The sequence below is a fragment of the Triticum aestivum genome, chromosome 4D, assembly GCF_018294505.1.
Source record: "Triticum aestivum cultivar Chinese Spring chromosome 4D, IWGSC CS RefSeq v2.1, whole genome shotgun sequence".
NCBI lineage: Eukaryota > Viridiplantae > Streptophyta > Magnoliopsida > Poales > Poaceae > Triticum > Triticum aestivum.
In genome coordinates this window covers 127,763,984-127,784,406 of record NC_057805.1, presented here as the reverse complement: position 1 = coordinate 127,784,406, position 20,423 = coordinate 127,763,984, and the positions used below count along the sequence as shown (strand labels likewise).

The window sequence follows — 20,423 nt, the reverse complement described above, 5'->3', positions numbered from 1 at the left end:
CGCCCTTGTTGATTGAATGTGACAAAAATGTAACTAGATACTGGATCTTGTGTAGATCCCAATTTCTACTCATTTGCTGACTTTTGTATACTACATATGCCTTCGTGGAGACAGTAGTTAAGAAAAGTCAGGCAGGTATGTGGACAGTAGGGTCCTGAGCAGTATTTTATCCTCATGGCCTAACTTCTCCATTGCTATGGAATTAGTTGCTTTTTGTATGTTTCTGGAGGTTCCCTCAGCACAAAATGATAAATACAATTTTTCCATGACCAGGAGCAAGCCAGGAAGGCATGGAAGCAGCACTGATGTGGAGGCCACCAACCTGCTAATCTTGCGGTCCACTTTGTGGCCTCTCTACACCTTTTTATCTTGGGCATCTTTACTTCTGAAGGCCCTCCATATACTGCAGTTGTTTTCGCATCCGAGCTCTTCTCGCTTGCTTCTTTATTGGAACACTGATCAGTCATCATCCGTGTGGTGACAATTAGTTCCTGTTCCTATACCCATTGAATGCATCACTTAAGTCAGGTCCTTTTCTCATATATGTGTATCTCAAAATCCTTTCAATTATTTTTTATGCCCCTTGGCCTTTGGGAAGAAGGCTAAAATGTTTTCTGAAAATAAAGGCTTGGGATCACATTATGTTTCTTCTCTCCTTTTTGTTTCTTTTATACATTTTGGCTATAACCTAGAAGTTCACCTACATATTTTGTTTTTCGAGAAAAAGCCTTGAGATGGCTGGGAAGAAGTGTGTGTTGTTTTCTTTGCTCTGCACAAGTTTTCCATCAATTCTTGTGTTTTTCGGTGTCAACCGAACCATGTGGCACTACTGCAGTCTAACTAAAAGAAAAACCAAGTCTTACTGCTACGCTTAGCAAATAATTGGTAAAATGAAAATAATGGTTTTGTATATAGCTCATGACTCGGTATGTGAATTCTTGCAGGATGGTGAAATTGATCAGAAAGTGAGTAGCAGGGGTTATTGCCTTTGGTAGGATAAGATGGTGAAATGTTGTTAGATTAGGATATTCTTGCTTTCGCTTGAGCAGATTGATTTTTGGTTCGTTTGGTCAGTTTTAATTCTCCATTTCTTGTGGTGCACATCAGTTGCCGGGAGGACTCTCTTGCTATGATGATGGTGACCACCGCAAACCACGAGTCGACGGATCGTCAAGTTCGTTTCAAAGATTATTATGGTGACAAGCAATGTAAGTATTCAGAGCTTTTACACCTGGAGTGATTATCTGTGAAATGGTAGAAAAAACCACGGCTTCCGACTGATGATGTGAGCCTGTGGTGCTCTGATCTCGGTTATGATGTGGATGCCCGTGGCCGCGGGGGGTGATAAGAAACACTGAATTTCCACTCTTTTTATCCTGATTTCGCATGTGGGGGTGACGACTGACGGCGACGGCGACTGCAATGGCAGACGGAACCGAAGCCCACCACCCAATTCCGTGTGATTTGGTGTCACCCCGCTCAAAGTTGGAGCAAAAGCAGCGTCCACTGGATGTTGGAAAATTAAGGATATATGCTTTTTGGCCTGTGCCGTGAGGTTTAATAACACATGATGGGATTATGGATTGACGCGACCGGGGGGCACCTGTCATGCCATAGGGCTTAGTGGATGTCATCTTATCGTCGACGTACGCCACCATTAGCGGGAAGGGAGAAGATCGCCTTGTTTTTTTTAAAAAAAAAAGACGACTCCCGGCCTCTACATCGGATGCATACGGCCATTTTATTAATTATTGACACAAGACCTTACAGAGTTATACAACAATAAGTCTAAAGCCATCAAACTAAGCAACATCTGTCGCTATCCCTATCCAGTTGATGTAGGGGCGCTGAAAGTCTTGGCCTAATACCAAACAAAACTCGCAGCCAAACCTAACATTTAAGACTTGAGGTCCCAACCAGGACGCCTGCCGGGTATGGGCACCCATCAGTCTGGCGTGCTTCTCAACCAGGACGCCTGCCGGATATGAGGCCGCCGCAGCCACCTGCCACCAATCCATCTTCAGAGTTGTACTGCTGCATCAACCTTGCCCGGTCTAACTGCCGCCGACGCCACCACGACGCCAGGCAGCGTCACCCTCCTGCGTGAGTCCTTCTCCGCTCATCAGGCGTCGAGTCTCCACTGCGCCACGCCGCCGAGATCCGCCGTCATCAATGGAGCAGAGGAAACACCACTCCTCCTCTTGTCCCCTCCAACCAGCACTTGCTCCAAAACGATGCCCCCATGAGGGAGAACGATACCGAAGGCACCGTCATCGTCCGATCCGGTATACCCAGATCTAGGGTTTCCCCCGGAACTTCCCGATCAGGTTGATGTGACCTGCAACGACGATGCCTCCAGAAGGGAACGACGTCTGAGACGCCGCCATCGTCCGCCAAGACCGCAGTCAGGCGCGATTTTTACCGGAAGCCACGTCTTCCCGACCTCGTGGCTGGCTGGAACCGAGCGGAACCTCGCCACGAAGACGTATGTCGCCGTCGGTACTCCGGCGGAGATCCGGCATCTCCTCACCGGTCCCTCCACGTGCCGCCGGTCGGCGGAAGGCCTCCCCGTGACGGATCCAAATGGGGCGTTGGACCCGCAGTGACCGCCATCACCATCACGACCAGGACAGCCCACCCCGCCGGATGGGGCGCTGCCACCTCCGCCGTCCATGCAGGGCCGCCGCTCTGCTGGCGATGGTGCTCTGGCCCCCGCCGCACAGCCCGGATTCGCCGTCCTAGCCGCCGCCGTTGGATCGCACGAGAGGAGCCGCCCCCGCCGCCTCAGATGGGATCCGCCGCATCCACCCGCCCAGAAACCTTCGGCACCGGGCCCGCCGCCACCGCGGCCCACGCCGGCGGTAGCGGCGGCAGGAAGGGGCGGCAAGAAGGTGCTGGCGACGCTAGGGTTTCGGGGCCCCTGGCGCCGCCTGGGGGGAGGCGACGCGAGAAGATCGCCTTGTGGCCATGATCTTGACATGTGGATCGATACTACCAGTACCAGTACCAGAGAACAGTAAGCAGCAGTCGGTCCGGATGGTCATTTGGCCCGCACAATATGTGCCATCAGCAAGCCCATGCTATAGTTCTTTTTTTATGGTGAACGGTGGAGGAGCATGTGCCCCAGAGTTAGCTATCTATCGCCGACCAGATGCCAGCCTTGTTTGTTGTTTTTCTTTTTACTCCTCTTAAATCAATTTGTATAGTTTTTTTTTTTGCAAAATCAATCGTGTATGCTCAGTAAGTTTAGGTATTACAATCCACTATCTGTATAACTAAATATTAGACGTTTTTGCAGTTCAAATTAAACTGCAAAAACATCTTATATTTAGTCACAGAGGTAGTAGTTCACACAAGGTATGAACGCCCTTCGGGCCAGAGCCTAACCATACAAACCAAATGTGTAGGAAAAAATATGAACATTATAATACCAAACCAATAGTACTGGATCCATCATGGAATATATTTTTATATTGTACTCCCTCCGTCTGGAAATACTTGTCATCAAAATGAATAAAAGGGAATGTATCTAGATGTATATTAGTTCTAGATACATCTCTTTTTATCCATTTTGATGACAAGTATTTTCGGACGGAGGGAGTACCTATTTGATATTCTAGATGTTCGTATTTTTTTCCCACGGGCTTGATAAAACTTTCGAAAGTTTGACCCAAGACAAAGCTAATATGCGGAGTAAAAAACGAAGGGAGTAACTTGTTATAGGATGGCCTAGGCCCTGCATGAAGTTGTGGTGACAAGCTGACCGTCTTCTGCCTTGCTCTGCTCTGAGCTCGAGTCGGCACGCTTATTGGCTTAGCCGTGGTGTCACAAGCTACGTCCGCTGTTGGTCTACACATGCATGAACCCAGGGCATGTTAAACAGAAGGGGGGAAAAGAGAGAGTGGCTAGCTAGAGCAAGTTGTCCCTCCTTTGGCAGCATAGTAATTGAGGAGAGGACTACGATGACACTTGTGTTTTGTGCTTCTTTGGGAGACTCCGCCCTGTTTCATGATGCCCTTGTCGTGTACCCTAGTTCTTCTACTATAAACTGCGAGGTCGGGCCTTGGTTAATTTGTACTATTATCTCTGTCATATGCCTTCACACACAATGGATCATGTACTGTATCGCCGGCCCATGGTTATGCTGCTGTTTATTACGGCTCTAAGCTCCATTTGCGTCCATGGTCAGCTTGACAGTCATGGTACAACTACTAACATCTCTTCTCTCAGCTACTTGTTTGCATCAATTACTTGTCTACGTGGTTGTTACTTATAGGCATGCCCATCGCAGCGTACGCAGGGTCCATGATCTTTTGCACATACTTTCTTCCCAATGGCATGTCTGTGTTTTTTTTTCAAACGGAGTTCGAAGGCATATGAGTATTTGGTTAGTTAGCAAAAAACCGGGCGAAAACCATTAGCATCCACCACGATTGTAGTTGTCACCTCAGTAGCCATGTGAAGCAAGGTAGGCCTATGCCAAACAACTAGCCACCCGTGAAAAAATTTAGGCAACTCTAATTTCAAAGATGATGGGCGGAAGGGAGATATGCGAGGTTCGTGTCACAATGGATCATGGAAGACTGCCCATTGACAGTCATTGTTGCCACCTGGATCACGTCGTACAACTCAAGCTCCATGGCAAACCAAACTCCCCAATAAGAAAACAAACATAGGGCCCGACAGACACACCGAGAAGTCGAGTACCAAAACCTCGTCGCGACCCAAACACCGCTCGACCCCATCATCGTTGACACACTAGCCACCACCAACATCCTACACCGTTGGTCGGGCAAACTGGCGACCACAGCGTTGTGCACATCCAACATGAATGAAGCGCAAGTGGGATCAAATGTTCAAGATGATCCCCTCTTTAATACTACGTCGGAGACAACATTGTTTCCCGACCCTATATCATGATCTTGACTTCCGCCTGAATAGACCCAGGAGCTGAGGATCCACAAAAAATTCCCGACGGCGCCTCAAAGAGGTAACGACACGCGCAGGTCCTGCCATCACAGACGACAATCATCAGTGTTCAGATCTGCACAACTACCACCCTCGTGCAGTCGGTCAACGCCGAGAAGAACCCCCATGGGCCTGCACAATCCCCCTCTTGTTGTGGTGACCATGCCACTGCAGTGCAGAGCCACCTCTAGCCACGCCACTCACAAATGCAAGCACACCAAAAACGATCAACTGCAAGATCTGGTGTTTGCTCCCAACTGCACCATCACACATCTAGCAACACATGTTGCGCATCATCCCGAGCTGGGTGAGGACGGGGCCGACGACGTGTTTTGCGTGCTCTGCCCGTGTCACCAGAGAGGAGATATGAGGGATGAGCCGGATCGGTATCCAGCCAAAACTCTATATTTAGTGTTAGTAGTTTCTGCCTTATAGTGAGTGTTTCGATGAAGAGCACTCGCACATCTCTTTCTGGCCCCTTATGATATGTAATTTTATTGGTTGTTTTCGTTGAGGGGATTTGCGGGGTTGGTTTCTGAAAAAACATTTGGTCTTTTGGATTAAATAAATCCAGATAAAATAAGGATAGCTAGTGATGTGTACTCGGAAGTTGTTCGCATACTAGCTAATCTTCCAGTTCCAAGGATTCGCTCTCTGTTACACCGGTAGAGAAGCTAATGGTGCGGCCCACGTTTTTTTCTAGGGAAGCACTTAATAGAATAGATGATGTAGTGAGTTTTGGTGTAATCCATGTTCATCTGGTTGAGATTGTTCAATCAGATAAAAAAAAGATTTAAACCGTCTGAATAAATGAAGTGTGACTACATAAGCACAAGACACAACAAATCATTTTTCTCGAGGCTGGCCACAAGGGGGGCTACCGCAAAAAACTAGCCGCCTCCATGGCAAATCGTCGGGCAAAGCTTGCGCGGTGTCGGCAGCGGGGGGGGGGGGGGGGGGGGGAGGTCTTGATCCGGGTGGCCTGCTGTAGAGGCGTTGGAGGGTTGTTGTGCGATGGCAAAGGAGATGGGTGCTCAAGCGGCAGTCTTTGTTAGATGGTGCGTGATGACAGAATTGGTGAAGGCAGTGGCGGACTAATGGATTCAGTGTGGGGCTCTTTATTGGTGGCCTGTCCTAGCTAGATCACCGGAGAAGAGGCTATCAATGCATGGCTATGGACGACGGCGAGCTAGACACTAGACCCGAATTTGTCGTACAACGACATGGGTGTTATTTTTTAGGTTTTCTTTAGAAAGTCGTTGTGTTTGGTCTAGGTTGCCGAGGTGGCGGCCTTGCCTCAGGGTAGGAATAATGTTCTTCTCGCCCTACCCTTGATCCATTAATGTGCATTGCACTAGAGAAGGGTGCGTGGAGCCATGTCTCCGACAGGTCTTTTAGGATCCATTCAGTTTAGGTTTCCAGTGGATCCATCAAATTCGGCCGGCTTTCATTGCCTCTAGAGTTTCTACAAGCCTTTGTTGGTATTTTTTTCTTCGGGCGGCGATTTGCTTCATAAGTCTTGGCCGTTGGTGCCTCCTGGACTGCATCAACGACTTCTCTGTCGCTGCTTCTACAAGCTCCTGGGTTTTAAAGAGTTTACTCCATCGATGCGGCGTTCTAGAGGCGACATCGCGCTATGCCCACAACACGCCGTCGGCGGTTGCAGGAGGAACAAGACTTTGGTACCTTCAAAATTTTGAATGTAATTTTCTTATTCTGTAAGGATGTTCGTAAGAACATGTGATACTTAATATATGACCTTAGACCTTTTCACAAAAAAGTGCCTAGAGCACAGTTCTCTATGATAGAATATTGTGCCATATACCGAAAACATTTTTTCCCCAATAATAAAACATGTCGTCGAAATTTGGTAGGATGGCAATTTTAGATTCTACTTGCTCCATCCCATATTAAATGTTGTTGCTCAAACTGATGTAGCTAATGTACATCTGTTTGATCGACACTTATGAAACGGGGGAGTATAAAACACGTGTGCACACAAACACACGCATACCTTTTTAGGGAAAAGGCCTTCATGCACACAGTAAACTAAAATCTTTGCGCAAACACACACACATGCTAAATCTATAGTCTTGAGCCCTCCTCAGGATCCATGTCACACACACCCCACAATTGGTCCTTTTTAAGGTTTGTTAATCGATACGTGTTCGCCTTCGAGGCTATATGAAAGGGAAAAGGGTTCCACTCTTCATATCTGTCCAGGGCTGGAGAGAGTCCGGCGCCTTGACAAAGTCCAAACCTTTGTGTGCGTGGTCGTTTATCTTTGTCGTGTTTGTTTGGATCGTAAGAGCAACTTCAACGGGCCGACTCAAACGGACGACGCATTTGTCTGCTTTTTGGTCCGTTTGGGCCGGTCGTCGCCGGCGTCCGCCCAGTTTTGCATTTGGGTCGGCAGTGCGCCCAACGCGCCGACCCATATGTGCCGGCGTGGCCGGCTGGCCGCCCAATTGTACATTGATTTGCATTCAACATATTATCAAATGAAAATGTTTAGTCTGGCCGCCCAAATAAATAGTATAGTTTTACAAGCCAAATACAAATAAAAATGTTTCACATAGTTTTGCAAACGAATAAAAGAAGATACATCTATTGGTTGCCAACATGAGCCCACATATGCTCAACCAAATCATTTTGCAGTTGCACATGAGTTTCCCAGTCACGCATGTCTTCATGAAATTGAGTGAACTGCTCAAATGTTACCGCTACTCCATGCTCAGGCACAACATTCTCACGCTGAAACTGAAAGCCTTGATCGCACAGACGTTCCGGGCGCTCGTCTTCTACGATCATATTATGCATGATCACAAAAGCAGTCATCACCTCCCACAGTTTCTGCGTGCTCCAAGTATTAGCAGGATATCGAACGATGCCCCATCAAGATTGCAAAACACCAAAGGCACGCTCAACATCCTTTCTAGCACTCTCTTGCTCTTGGGCAAATCTTTTCCTTTTCTCTCCGACAGGTTTCGGTATTGTCTTAACAATAGTGGTCCACTGAGGATAGATACCGTCACCCAGATAGTACCCTTTGTCGTAGTTGTGGCCGTTGACAGTAAAGTTCACCGATGGGCTGTTGCCTTCGGCAAGCCTAGCAAACACCGGCGAGCGCTGAAGCACGTTGATATCATTGTGTGATCCAGCCATGCCAAAGAAAGAGTGCCAGATCCAGAGATCTTGAGACGCCACGGCCTCTAGTATGACAGTACAAGCCCTGACATGTCCCTTATACTGCCTTTGCCAAGCAGAAGGGCGGTTCTTCCACTCCCAGTGCATGCAGTCTATGCTGCCAAGCATCCCCGGGAAGCCCCTGCTGGCATTCATCGCCAACAAATGGGCTATATCTTCAGCTGTCGGCTCTCTCAAGTACTCAGGGCCAAACACAGCAATAACTGTTGGAAATATGCCCTAGAGGCAATAATAAATGGTTATTATTATATTTCTTTGTTCATGGTAATTGTCTATTGTTCATGCTATAATTGTTTTATCCGGAAATCGTAATGCATGTGTGAATACATAGACCACAACGTGTCCCTAGTAAGCCTCTAGTTGACTAGCTCGTTGATCAACAGATAGTCATGGTTTCCTGACTATGGACATTGGATGTCATTGATAACAGGATCACATCATTAGGAGAATGATGTGATGGATGAGCCCCAATCCTAAGCATAGCTCAAAGATCGTGTAGTTCGTTTGCTAGAGCTTTTCCAATGTCAAGTATCTTCTCCTTAGACCATGAGATCGTGCAACTCCCGGACACCGTAGGAGTGCTTTGGGTGTGCCAAACGTCACAACATAACTGGGTGACTATAAAGGTACACTACGGGTATCTCCGAAAGTGTCTGTTGGGTTGGCACGGATCGAAACTGGGATTTGTCACTCCATATGACGGAGAGGTATCTCTGGGCCCACTCGGTAATGCATCATCATAATGAGCTCAATGTGACTAAGGAGTTAGTCACGGGATCATGCATTGCGGTACGAGTAAAGAGACTTGCCGGTAACGAGATTGAACAAGGTATTGGGATACCGACGATCGAATCTCGGGCAAGTAACATACCGATTGACAAAGGGAATTGTATACGGGATTGATTGAATCCTCGACATCGTGGTTCATCCGATGAGATCATCGTGGAACATGTGGGAGCCAACATGGGTATCCAGATCCCGCTGTTGGTTATTGACCGGAGAGGCGTCTCGGTCATGTCTGCATGTCTCCCGAACCCGTAGGGTCTACACACTTAAGGTTCGGTGACGCTAGGGTTGTAGAGATATGAGTATGCGGAAACCCGAAAGTTGTTCGGAGTCCCGGATGAGATCCCGGACGTCACGAGGAGTTCCGGAATGGTCCGGAGGTGAAGAATTATATATAGGAAGTCAAGTTTCGGCCACCGAGAAAGTTTCGGGGGTCACCGGTATTGTACCGGGACCACCGGAAGGGTCCCGGGGGTCCACCGGGTGGGGCCACCTATCCCGGAGGGCCCCATGGGCTGAAGTGGGAAGGGAACCAGCCCTTAGTGGGCTGGGGCACCCCCCATGGGCCTTCCCCCTGCGCCTAGGGTTGGAAACCCTAGGGTGAGGGGGGGGCGCCCCACTTGCCTTGGGGGGCAAGTCTCCCCCCTGGCCGCCGCCCCCCATGCAGATGGGTTCCAGGGCCGGCGCCCCCCCCTCCAGGGGTCCTATAAATAGTGGGGGGGAGGGAGGGCAGCAACACCACAGCCTTTGGCGCCTCCCTCCTCCCCTGCAACACCTCTCCCTCTCGCAGAAGCTTGGCGAAGCCCTGCCGAGATCCCGCTACATCCACCACCACGCCGTCGTGCTGCTGGATCTCCATCAGCCTCTCCTTCCCCCTTGCTGGATCAAGAAGGAGGAGACGTCGCTGCTCCGTACGTGTGTTGAACGCGGAGGTGCCGTCCGTTCGGCACTCGGTCATCGGTGATTTGGATCACGGCGAGTACGACTCCATCAACCCCGTTCATTGGAACGCTTCCGCTCGCGATCTACAAGGATATGTAGATGCACTCCTTTCCCCTCGTTGCTAGTATACTCCATAGATGGATCTTGGTGATGCGTAGAAAATTTTAAAATTCTGCTACGATCCCCTACAATAACAGCCTTGCAGAACTTATACAGGGACTCTAGGCATGTAGACTCGCTCATACGGACGTACTCGTCAATGAGATCACCGGGCACTTCGTATGCAAGCATTCGGATGGCGGCAGTGCATTTCTGATAAGAGGAGAAACCAACCTTGCTGACGACATCCTCTTTGCACTCGAAGTAGTCATCATAGCCGATCACTCCCTCTCTAATACAGTTGAAAACATGCCTACTCATACGGAACCGGCGGCGTAATTTGTGATGTTTGAACAACGGGTTTGTTGTATCAAAGAAGTCCTTCTAGAGAAGGAAATGCCCGCTCTCTCGGTTGCGATTCAACGCCGAAAGGTGGCCCGGAATGGAGCCACGGAACAACGACCACTGGCTATTGAGGTGGTGATAGACCAACACGGCAGCCAATATCTCCTCCTCGTCGTCGGACGACGAATCGTCGGAGTCGCAAAGGAAATTTTGGAAAAAGAACTCGTCGGGCGGAGTCCATTTCGTACCTTGGCAAACTGTCGAACAGCTTGCGGGCGTCGATGAAGGAGACGGACGCCGATGGGAGTCGCGGCGCCCACATACCAGCTAGCTGCCCTGCCGGCGTCCGACGAGTGTGACGGCGTTCGACGAGCGTGCCGGTCGGATGTGGCAGGGCGGCGAGGCGGCTTCTTGGTCGCGGACGGCTGTGCGGTGGGGGAAGCGGCGGTGGGAAGCAGTTTGCTCCCCGGCGGCAAAACGACGGCGGAGGGCGACGGGGGGAGGGGCGGCGTTGCTGGGCGAATGTGGAGGCAGCGGCAGCTGGAAGAGTCGCCGGAAAAAATGGGCGGCGGCGTCGGCGACGGAGGAGGCGGGTGAGAGTTGCTTGTTGGACGGGGGTGAGACGGGAGGCCAATGTGCCACAGACAAGCGGGCCCGAGGACAGGAGTAGGCGAGCGCGCGCGCGTCCGTCGCGTGTCCGCGCCGACGCAAATCCGGCTCAAAATTGAGCCAGGAATGGGTCGCCCGCAGACGAAAAACGGACGCGTGTCCGTTTGGGTCGGCGCGTTGGGCCGCCTTTTGTGTTCACGCCGACCCAAACGAACGGCCGCGGATGAAATGGGTCGCCCCATTAAAGTTGCTCTAATCCTGTCCTGCAGTTTGTATCCCCTATTGGCCATGACGTAGGTGTTGGTGGGTCTCGTGTTGAGCTTGGTGTATGTGAAGAGCAACTCGGATGTTTCCTCCCTGGCAACCTGGTTGTTGCATGCTCATTCTGGTGAACCAGTTTGCATTTTGAGAATGTGTCCATTGATTCGGGACGTGAGGGCAGGCACCTTTTTTTACGGTAACGATGAAGGCCATTATGTCTAGGTTGTTCAACTAGCGAGTGACTAAGATTTCTTTTCTTCTTACAATCGTGTCGTCTTTAAAATGGGTAATATTTGTTAGTGTTAGCCACACCGTTGGAGATGACCTTAATGGATCAAGTTGTTCTTCATGTTTCTTTCTTAGCTCGTTGATGGTGCCTTTGTCCCATGAGCTTTTGGGTACCTTATACCAACTGCCTAGGACTCTATATTCTCAAAAGAAATCTTTTATCTTTATAAGTTGTTAGTTGCTGTAGTGCTGACCGGTAAAGCTCCCAATGTAATTTTAGGGAAGGGTTATGTTTTGCCAAATATTTTTAAAAAATGACTGATCCATCTTTATTTTAAAATTGATTCCGAATGCAACATCCACGTCATAACGAAAACTTGTAGGATTACGTTGAGAATCAATCAAGTCCATTAAATCTTGGCAGTTGGGCCTATAAGTCCTTCATTGAAAAGGCACACCACTTGATAAAGAGATGTCTCTTAAAGAAAATATGTAACATTGTGAAAATACTTTTTTCATGAAAAGTTGTTGTAAAAGAATAAAAAGTAACACCAATTATTACATTAATGCATTGAAATTAAATATATAACTTTTCAAAAAATTATACCATCGAGAATACATTAATTGTGCTAGGAAACTACATACTGAAATTTAATATTTAAATTTGTTTATGTGTTTCAATGATATTTAAACTTTGTAACTCTATCCTTTAGAAACTACAAATCTTATGCTATGAAAATTTTAAAATAAACTAATTAATACTGGCAGCAAAGTGTGGCTTTATACTAGTTTTATTTTATTATGAAAAATCACTCCCTCGCCACTCCCAAAGACGAACTAGCAGTTGTTCAAAAAAAAGGGGGACGAAGTTCGATTCCCCACCGCCCCTTACGCCGGTGAAGGATGCCCCCTTCGGCAGCGGCGGAGACGCGGGATCGGTAACCATACCTCGATAGCTGCCATCAGCCCATCACTCTACTCATTAATAATCTGCCGCCAAGACGACGCTGCCGCCGCAAACCACCTGGGCCTCCCGGTCTCCGGTGAGCTCGCAGACACTCGCATCCGCCGCGCGCCAGGAGGCATGCTTCCTCGCCACAGTCCGTACCCCGGCCCCCGCCCTTTCCTTTATAAAGACTCTAAAGTCGCTGCTTCCATCTGTCATCAGCTGCGGGTGCCAGGCTGCCAGTTTAGGGCTTGCGATGGATGCAGTGGTATATATGTGAGGATAGTATGCGTCTTTTCGTTTGATTGCTACAGATTAGCGATCTGGCACTCGGATTTGAGGAACGTATCACCGAATGATTTCTGGTATAAAGAAAATGTGACACTCATTGAGCAGACTGCATATGGAGTCAATTTCAGGCGTATACAAAATTGCAAATACAGCCTTTACAAACAAATTGAGCTTTTGCTAATGGCAATTTTATGGGAGCAGTGTGTTCTCTTGGTTTGTTCCAAGCCTTTGTCTCCAACCCTGTTGCTGCTCTTCAGTTCGAGTAGCAGGGGTGTTTATCGAAATACTATAAGTTATGCTACTTCATTTGTCACTGATTTGATTTCTTCATCTCCGAGAAGACAAACAAGTCCATTGAAATAGTTATAAAAGAAAAGATCAAAACTATATTTTCCATATAAAAAACCATGTTAAATCACTGTTTCAGGTATGTCTGGTCTAAGGATATGCAGCACAGCTGCATTCAGATCCTAACATTATTTCATTTTCATATTTTGTTCTTGTCCATTTGGCAGGTTTCATAAGCATCGACTGTGGATATACTGCAAACCAGACCTACACAGATAGCAGGACAGGCATATCATATGCAAGCGATGAGGGTTACACTGATGCAGGACTGATCCACCCTGTTGATAAAGGTAATCTGCAGACTGACCTTGCAGACCGATACCTTAACCTTCGCTTCTTTCCCAGTGGAGAGCGTAACTGCTACACGCTGCGGTCCCTAACACCGGGTGGCAAGTACCTTGTCAGGGCTGCATTTGGCTATGGTGACTATGATAAACTAAACAAAAATCCTACCTTTGATCTCTATTTTGGGGTCAATTACTGGACAACAGTGACCATTGTCAGTTCCAGTACAGCATATGTGTTTGAGATAATTGCCGTGTGCCCTGCCGACTTCCTACAAATTTGCTTGGTGAATAAAGGATCGGGAACTCCTTTCATCTCAGGGCTTGACTTGAGGTCACTGACATCAGATCTTTATCTGGAGGCCAATGTGACACAGTCTCTGGTTTTGCTCAGCTTTTTCCGTGATACAGTTGGTTTTGGGCCCAACCGCTATCACTTTGGGACAAACTATCAGCACATTAGGTAAGCTGACCAAGCATTATTTAATGTTTCCTTTGTTATTGCATTATCTAGAGGTAATCCTGCTCAATGTTCTATTCAATTCAAGGTTCCCAGATGACCCCTATGACCGTATGTGGCAGAGGTATGAAAACGTAGACGGCTGGACAGACGTACCCAACAAATCCAACGGGGAAATAAAAAACTCCACAAACGACAACTATGATGCACCATCTGCAGTGATGCGTAGTGCATCCATTCCAGTGAATGACTCAAGGATGGACTTATCGTGGAGTTCAGATTCTTCCATGAATGTTGGTGTTGACCCCAAGTTCTTTCTTGTACTCTACTTTGCCGAGTTGGAAGCAGTCCAAGAGTTAAGGCAATTTGATGTCTCTGTGGATAACAACCCATTAGCTTCTGCATTCAGCCCAAAATTCTTGCTGCCTACTGTTCTCTCAGGGATTGTGCAAGGCTCAAACGAGCATAGCATCTCCCTTGTGGCAACATCAAACTCGGCGCTTCAGCCTTTGATCAGCGCGATGGAGATATACATGCTGCGGCCAGTGAATGAATCTACCACTGACTCTTTAGATGGTATATGCTATAGCTCTGGTTATTTTTAACACACCATTCATTTATGCTACCAAGTCTAACTTGGTCAGATGGGCAAAAAGTTAACGTGGTACTTAATTTTAGTGCATGCTATTCTAGTGTAATTTACTAATGTTTGAATTTGATCTTTTGATTTATACTTCTAGTATTAGCTTTTGGAATTCGCCAATTTTCATTCTTTCTTCAGTTTGTCTCGTGCAAATCCATGCCTGTGTACTTTTTATAGCATTAATGTTTCCAGGATTTGTCAATGCCATTAATGGCCATGTGTCTGTGACAAATAGGTTATTTGGGCAGGGTTAGTTTTGATGATAATGCTTACAAGATTCGTAGAAAAATGCAAATTAACTTTCTTATATTTGTTCTTTTGAGAACGTGCAAAAATAAATTGCACATCTTTGCATTAAGTGGCATAAAGTATGGGGTTGGTTGGCCGCGACCTTGTGATAGGAGTTGCACAATTAAGCTCCTTTTGTTCTTGCTACTAGGATTCAAATCAAGTGATGCTTAAAAAAATTCAGGTGATGTTAAATTCACAAAAGTGAGATCTTATAATTATGTACCTTAATGATAACTGATCATGTTTAACACATCACACGACCACTGTTCTGCTGAATTTGGTTTCAGAATGCATGACTGTTTGTTTATCTTGTTAAGTCTGACTAGATTGTGCATTGCCTCTTATATTTGGCATCTTCAGCCAACGCTATGATGACCATCCAGGAGAAGTTCTCTGTGAAAAAAAATTGGGTGGGTGATCCATGTGCCCCTATATCTTTTGCATGGAATGGCTTGAAACTGTAGTTATACTCCCAACAGTCCTAGAATAACAGCCTTGTGAGTTCTGATTTCTGAATCAACATAATCGTTCTATATTTGTCTGTCATTTTCTTCCTTTCTTGTACACCAGAAACTGCAGATTAGAAGTTACACTTCTATGGAAGATGATTGTTTCCTTTCCCTTGCAGAAACATGTCATCCAGTGGATTGGTTGGTGAAATTGATGCTTCTTTTGGTCAGCTAACACTGCTCCAACACTTGTATGTTCAAAAAATTGCCATATCAGACTTCCCCAGATAAGAAAGAGCGCATTTGTTTGTAGCTAGTCCGTGAATTATGAGTGCTTGCAGAGTAGAACATGTATGACCATTGATCACTCAATGCTCTGTGCCTTCCAGTAAATTTCGCTAAATAAAATCACCTTACCGTCCCTAGAAGCTACAGACTTGTAAAAGTATCGCTTTCCGTCTGAATTTCTAATCAAACTTGTCAGTCTGGCCATTTTAAACATAGTATAAAACATAAAGCATGGTAAATCTCTAGTTCAGTCATTTTTGTTTTTGAGTTTCAAGTATCATCCGAAAGTTTTACTGCTAAAACATGGGCTGCCATACTTCACTTTTATATAAGTATATAATATTGATCTGCATTCCCAGGGATCTATCTCACAACAGTCTGTCTGGATCAATACCTGATTTTCTTGGTCAAGTGCCAGCACTTAAATCTCTGTATGTGTTCCTGTATTCCTGCTGCCAATCCAACATCTTTTTTGCAAACTTTATAGCACAGAACCGTTTCAATCTTTAGTCTTCGCCTCTCACAGGGACTTGTCGAGCAACAACCTCAGTGGATCAATTCCTTGGAGTCTGCTAGAAAAAACTCAGCGTGGGCTTTTGACATTAAGGTTTGCACATGTTTCGAGTATATTTCTGTACATCATCTCTTTGAATTACTGAATTGGAACATTCTTTGTTCATCAAATTATTTGAATGATACTTACAATAAGTTCAATATGCCATGTTTTGCTGCTGTTGTCAAATAAAAGTGGAAGGACTATTTTGACGAAAGAGGCAATTTAGTAGTTTAGCTGCCAACAGTATTCAAGACAGTATTTGTGTTTCTCCCCCCAAACAAATTACAGTGATTGTGTTTCTAATTAAATTCACTTCCAGTTATGCTACAATCTTTCACCTATCGGTATTCTGTTTTGTAGGGTCGACGATAACCCAGGTCTTTGTGGAAATAATACATGCAATCCGATTCAGAAAAAGAGGAGGAACAAGACAAAACTACTTCAGATTGTTATTTCAGTAGTTGTTTCAGTATCACTACTAGTTCTGGCTGTATTTTTGCTTGTCATTTGAGACAGAAAGAAGAAGAGGCCAGGTAATGCAGTTGACAGTACTTCATAAACAGTAGCATCGTTAAGGAAATTCAGTTGCTTGATTGTCCTTCATCCTGGATCCGTGCTATAATACGATTCATGTTTATGCTGCCCCAGATCTGGCTCATTCAACTAATACATTCGAGAACCGGAGATTCACTTACAAGGAACTTAAGCGCATCACAAATAACTTCAATAGTGTAATTGGAAGGGGCGGGTTTGGCCTTGTCTATGTTGGTTGTTTGGAGAATGGTGCTTTGGTTGCTGTGAAGATGCGGTCAGAAACATCTTCACAAGGGAATACAGAGTTTTTGGCTGAGGTATATCTACATTATTTGCTCAGCTCAACAAATTATTAGCTATGTTGTACATATCGTATACATATTGCAGGCTCATGAATTATCATATCCATATTGCAGGCTCAGCACCTGGCCAGGGTTCATCACAAGAACTTGGTCTCCTTGATTGGATATTGCAAGGACAAGAAACATTTAAGCCTTATCTACGAGTACATGGATGAAGGAAACCTAGAGGACCGTCTCAGAGGTTTGTAAATTTGCCCACGTACATCGTGTTGCGTAGTGTAAAATTAAGTTTGACGTAATTGTTAAGCATGTTCTACTCGAGTAAATTTCAGCTAATAGGCATACCTTGTAGTTTTCTGTCGGAGAGAAGAACCCTGGTATGCATTGCTTAAGCTTAGCACGCAGCTGACGCTCGAACAAGTGAACATTGTTGTGTGACTCGATCAAGCAATCAAGATCACTGGCGGAGCTTCATTATGGCCAGCAGCCCCCCCAAGCCAAAACCTAAAAAAGAAATTAATAAATAGCAGTTGCTCAAGTTGGGACTAGAAAGGAAATTTTTTGCTGCATTTTTCAGGCCTTATGTTAGGCCCATGTGCGCACACCCATTACCAGCGTCAGAGCAACTAGGTCTCCTGGCCTCCCATTTCGGCAAATTCTGGTCTAGCACACCGCGCAGCAGCAACCCCATGTGCCGGCGAGGCGAGCGGCGACGATAGTGAAGGTCAAATCGGTCACCAGAGCAGCTTAGATCTTTTCCCCTCACTCATTGATTCTTGGTAAGTGGTAATCTAATAATCCTGTCTACATCATTAATTTGTTCTAGACCGTACACTACTCTCTAGGTTTGAGAACCACACATAAGCTCAATCTAAAATTTTCTTTTGAGGATTTTCTTCTGCACTACAGATTTGTTCTGTTCAGTATGTACTGTATACGTTATTTTGCAACTAAGATGGGCAAAATCAACATAAATTTGTTTGAAAGCTATAAATTCCAGCTTGTTGCGGTGGTATATAATTTCTTGTCTTTCACCCCCTCCCCTCCCCGCGTGAAATTCCTACTTAGCTCCGCCACTGACCAATACCCCTGTCTTGAGAGCCGGCAAGCAGAAATAATCATCAAAATCCATGCCTAAGGCTTCCATAACCAATACAGAGGACACATCCGACAACTTAGTCTCCTGGAGACACACAATAGACGTGCCAGTCGTAGCGACAAGGCACCCATGCGACAGGCCCGATCCTTTGGCCCCGGCACGTTCCACACCAACTTCTTAAGGTCGTTCGGCATTGAAAAACAACGGAACACCTGAACGGACCGTGGAGGTCAGACTGCAATGGGACCACCTCCAACCTGCCCGACATCCGCTGAGCCACCACAAAGTGATCCTAAGGACCAACCGTACAGCTCTGCCATAGCCTCGATCCTGTTGTCACTTGACAGGAGCTCAAACATCCGGCGGTAACTTAGTTCGCTGAAAAGCTCAGACTGAGCGAAAGCGTTACATACTTACATGTGATATAATACTTCATCAGGTTACCAGGTCTATTAATTTCCCTTATTTATTTATTTATTTATTAATGTATGTATTTTCTATGTATCCTGTCCACAGGTCAAGAACCCCTTAATTGGCTGCAGCGCCTTAAAATTGCATTGGACTCTGCTCACGGTACGCAGCAAGTATAAATAAATTTTGCAAATGTTGGATGTTGTCCATATGTGTATCCAAACGTTTCTCTTTGATTATGAGTTGTGATAGATCATCTATGCACTCCAACTTAAATTATCCATGCAATTCTTATAGGACTGGAGTACCTGCACAAATCTTGCAGCCCGCCATTGATCCACAGAGATGTTAAGACCGGGAACATCCTTCTTACCACAAATCTCCAGGCCAAGTTATCAGATTTTGGGCTGACAAGGGCTTTCAGCAATGAAATGGTAACACACATGACCACCCGACCTGCTGGTACCCTCGGATACCTGGACCCGGAGTATGCATGTTTTGACCCTAGTTTTTCACATTTCTTGTAGAATAAACTGAGTTCTGAGAAGTCTGATGTGAGTTGACCCTGAACAGGTACTACGCCACCTCTCATCTCAGCGAGAAGAGTGATGTGTACAGCTTCGGCGTGGTCCTCCTGGTGCTCATCACAGGCCAGCGAGCGATCATCACCATCAGTGACACAGAGAGGAATAATATCACTATTTGGGCACGCCACGGGCTGTCTGAAGGTGACATTGACAGCATGATCGACCCGAGGATAAGAGGAGACTGCGACATCAACTCCGTGTGGAAGGTAGCGGATCTGGCACTCCAATGCACTCAGCACACGGGGCGGGACCGGCCAACGATGACGGAGGTCGCGGAGGGGATCAGCGAGAGCTTGCAGCTAGAGACCTCGCCGCGATCCATGAGGTGCAGCTCGAGTGGGACAGGCGGTTCAGCACTCGCTGACGGCGAGCCTGTTGGTGCGCTTGAGACGGAACTGGTTGGAGAAACATCAGCGCGTTGACATTCCTGGATTAGATCCACTTTGGATCATTAGTTGAGTTGCGATTTGCACTATATGGCTTTGGAGGTTTAAGCCAATATTGCTCATATAGGAAAACACTAGCACATGTGCCCGTGCGTTGCAATGGGGAGGTAATTTTTTTTGTAACAAACAACGAGAGAGATAATTGATGTGTTCTCAAAAACAGTCTCCATAGTGGTCGGCGACAAAACGAGGAGTTGCATTCTTCTCACGGGTCATGTTCGCCCCGCGAGATCTTGAAAGTGATGGGTTGGTCGGCGTGGTGGCGACCATCCAACTGGTACATTTTTTCCTCCGGGTCCATCTCCGTCTCAGAGTAGTGGTTGCGTCCTCATTTGGTTGCTTCGACCACTTTCTCCTACGATGACGTAATTGGATGGATTACTAATTGTAGCACATAAATTATGTTTCATTAGCATAATCAGTGCATAACCAAGCATGAATGCATCTTCATTATCAGGGTTTATTCTCTTGAACTATTATTGTACTCACGTGCCCATTAATTTTATTAATTAGAGCAAAACCTGCATATTCTCTTTTATTAGCAGTGTGCTCGCAATTTTTTCCCATTATAGCGAACCAGCATATTATCTTTTATTGGCACGTGCAAGTTACCTCCGGCAATAATTTAAGGAGTCCCTCGTTCTGCTCATAATTCTTGAGACAACTTCTCTATTCTCTCACAACCTTCTTATTTCCAGACAACTTATGGACATATAAAAACTGGTGTGATTTACTATAAAATTCCAAGATGGGACTGTTCCTATCATAATTGCAAGCTAGCTGAGTTGGTTTTATCCGTCTGCACAATAGGGAAGGTCCATAGTTCAATCCCCTCGCGCCCTTTCTTTTTTGCTGCTCGTCAGTCCAACAGAAAAAGAACTATGGTAGGTCCAATTTGGCCCAGTCGAGGGATAACCGAAAAAATTGGGGAGGTACGTGTGGAATGGACGGAACAAAATCTATACATATATCTTTTATTTTCTTAGAGCAGCTGCGTGGGAGCTACTATATGACGCTAGTTGCGTCAACTAGTGTGTAGGACG

At 46.3% G+C, this 20,423-nt stretch overlaps 1 protein-coding gene across 1 annotated transcript; it reads left to right on the top strand.

Annotated features, from left to right (window-relative positions):
• The first annotated feature begins 12,265 nt into the window (after nt 1-12,265).
• On the top strand, nt 12,266-19,640 carry LOC123096813 (probable LRR receptor-like serine/threonine-protein kinase At4g29180). The gene is made up of 13 exons (XM_044518583.1): nt 12,266-12,545; nt 13,198-13,777; nt 13,863-14,350; nt 14,653-14,785; nt 15,337-15,408; nt 15,805-15,876; nt 15,956-16,052; nt 16,321-16,378; nt 16,650-16,852; nt 16,952-17,078; nt 18,453-18,509; nt 18,645-18,834; nt 18,921-19,640. Exons 1-13 carry the CDS (start codon nt 12,530-12,532, stop codon nt 19,354-19,356), a joined length of 2,529 nt encoding a protein of 842 aa, XP_044374518.1. The 5' UTR covers nt 12,266-12,529; the 3' UTR covers nt 19,357-19,640.
• The last annotated feature ends 783 nt before the right edge of the window (nt 19,641-20,423 follow it).

Coding starts and splice junctions, on each gene's coding strand:
- LOC123096813 (XM_044518583.1), top strand. Junction 14,351..14,652: donor TACCACTGACTCTTTAGATG/GTATATGCTATA, acceptor TGTGACAAATAG/GTTATTTGGGCAGGGTTAGT. Junction 17,079..18,452: donor CCTAGAGGACCGTCTCAGAG/GTTTGTAAATTT, acceptor TCCTGTCCACAG/GTCAAGAACCCCTTAATTGG.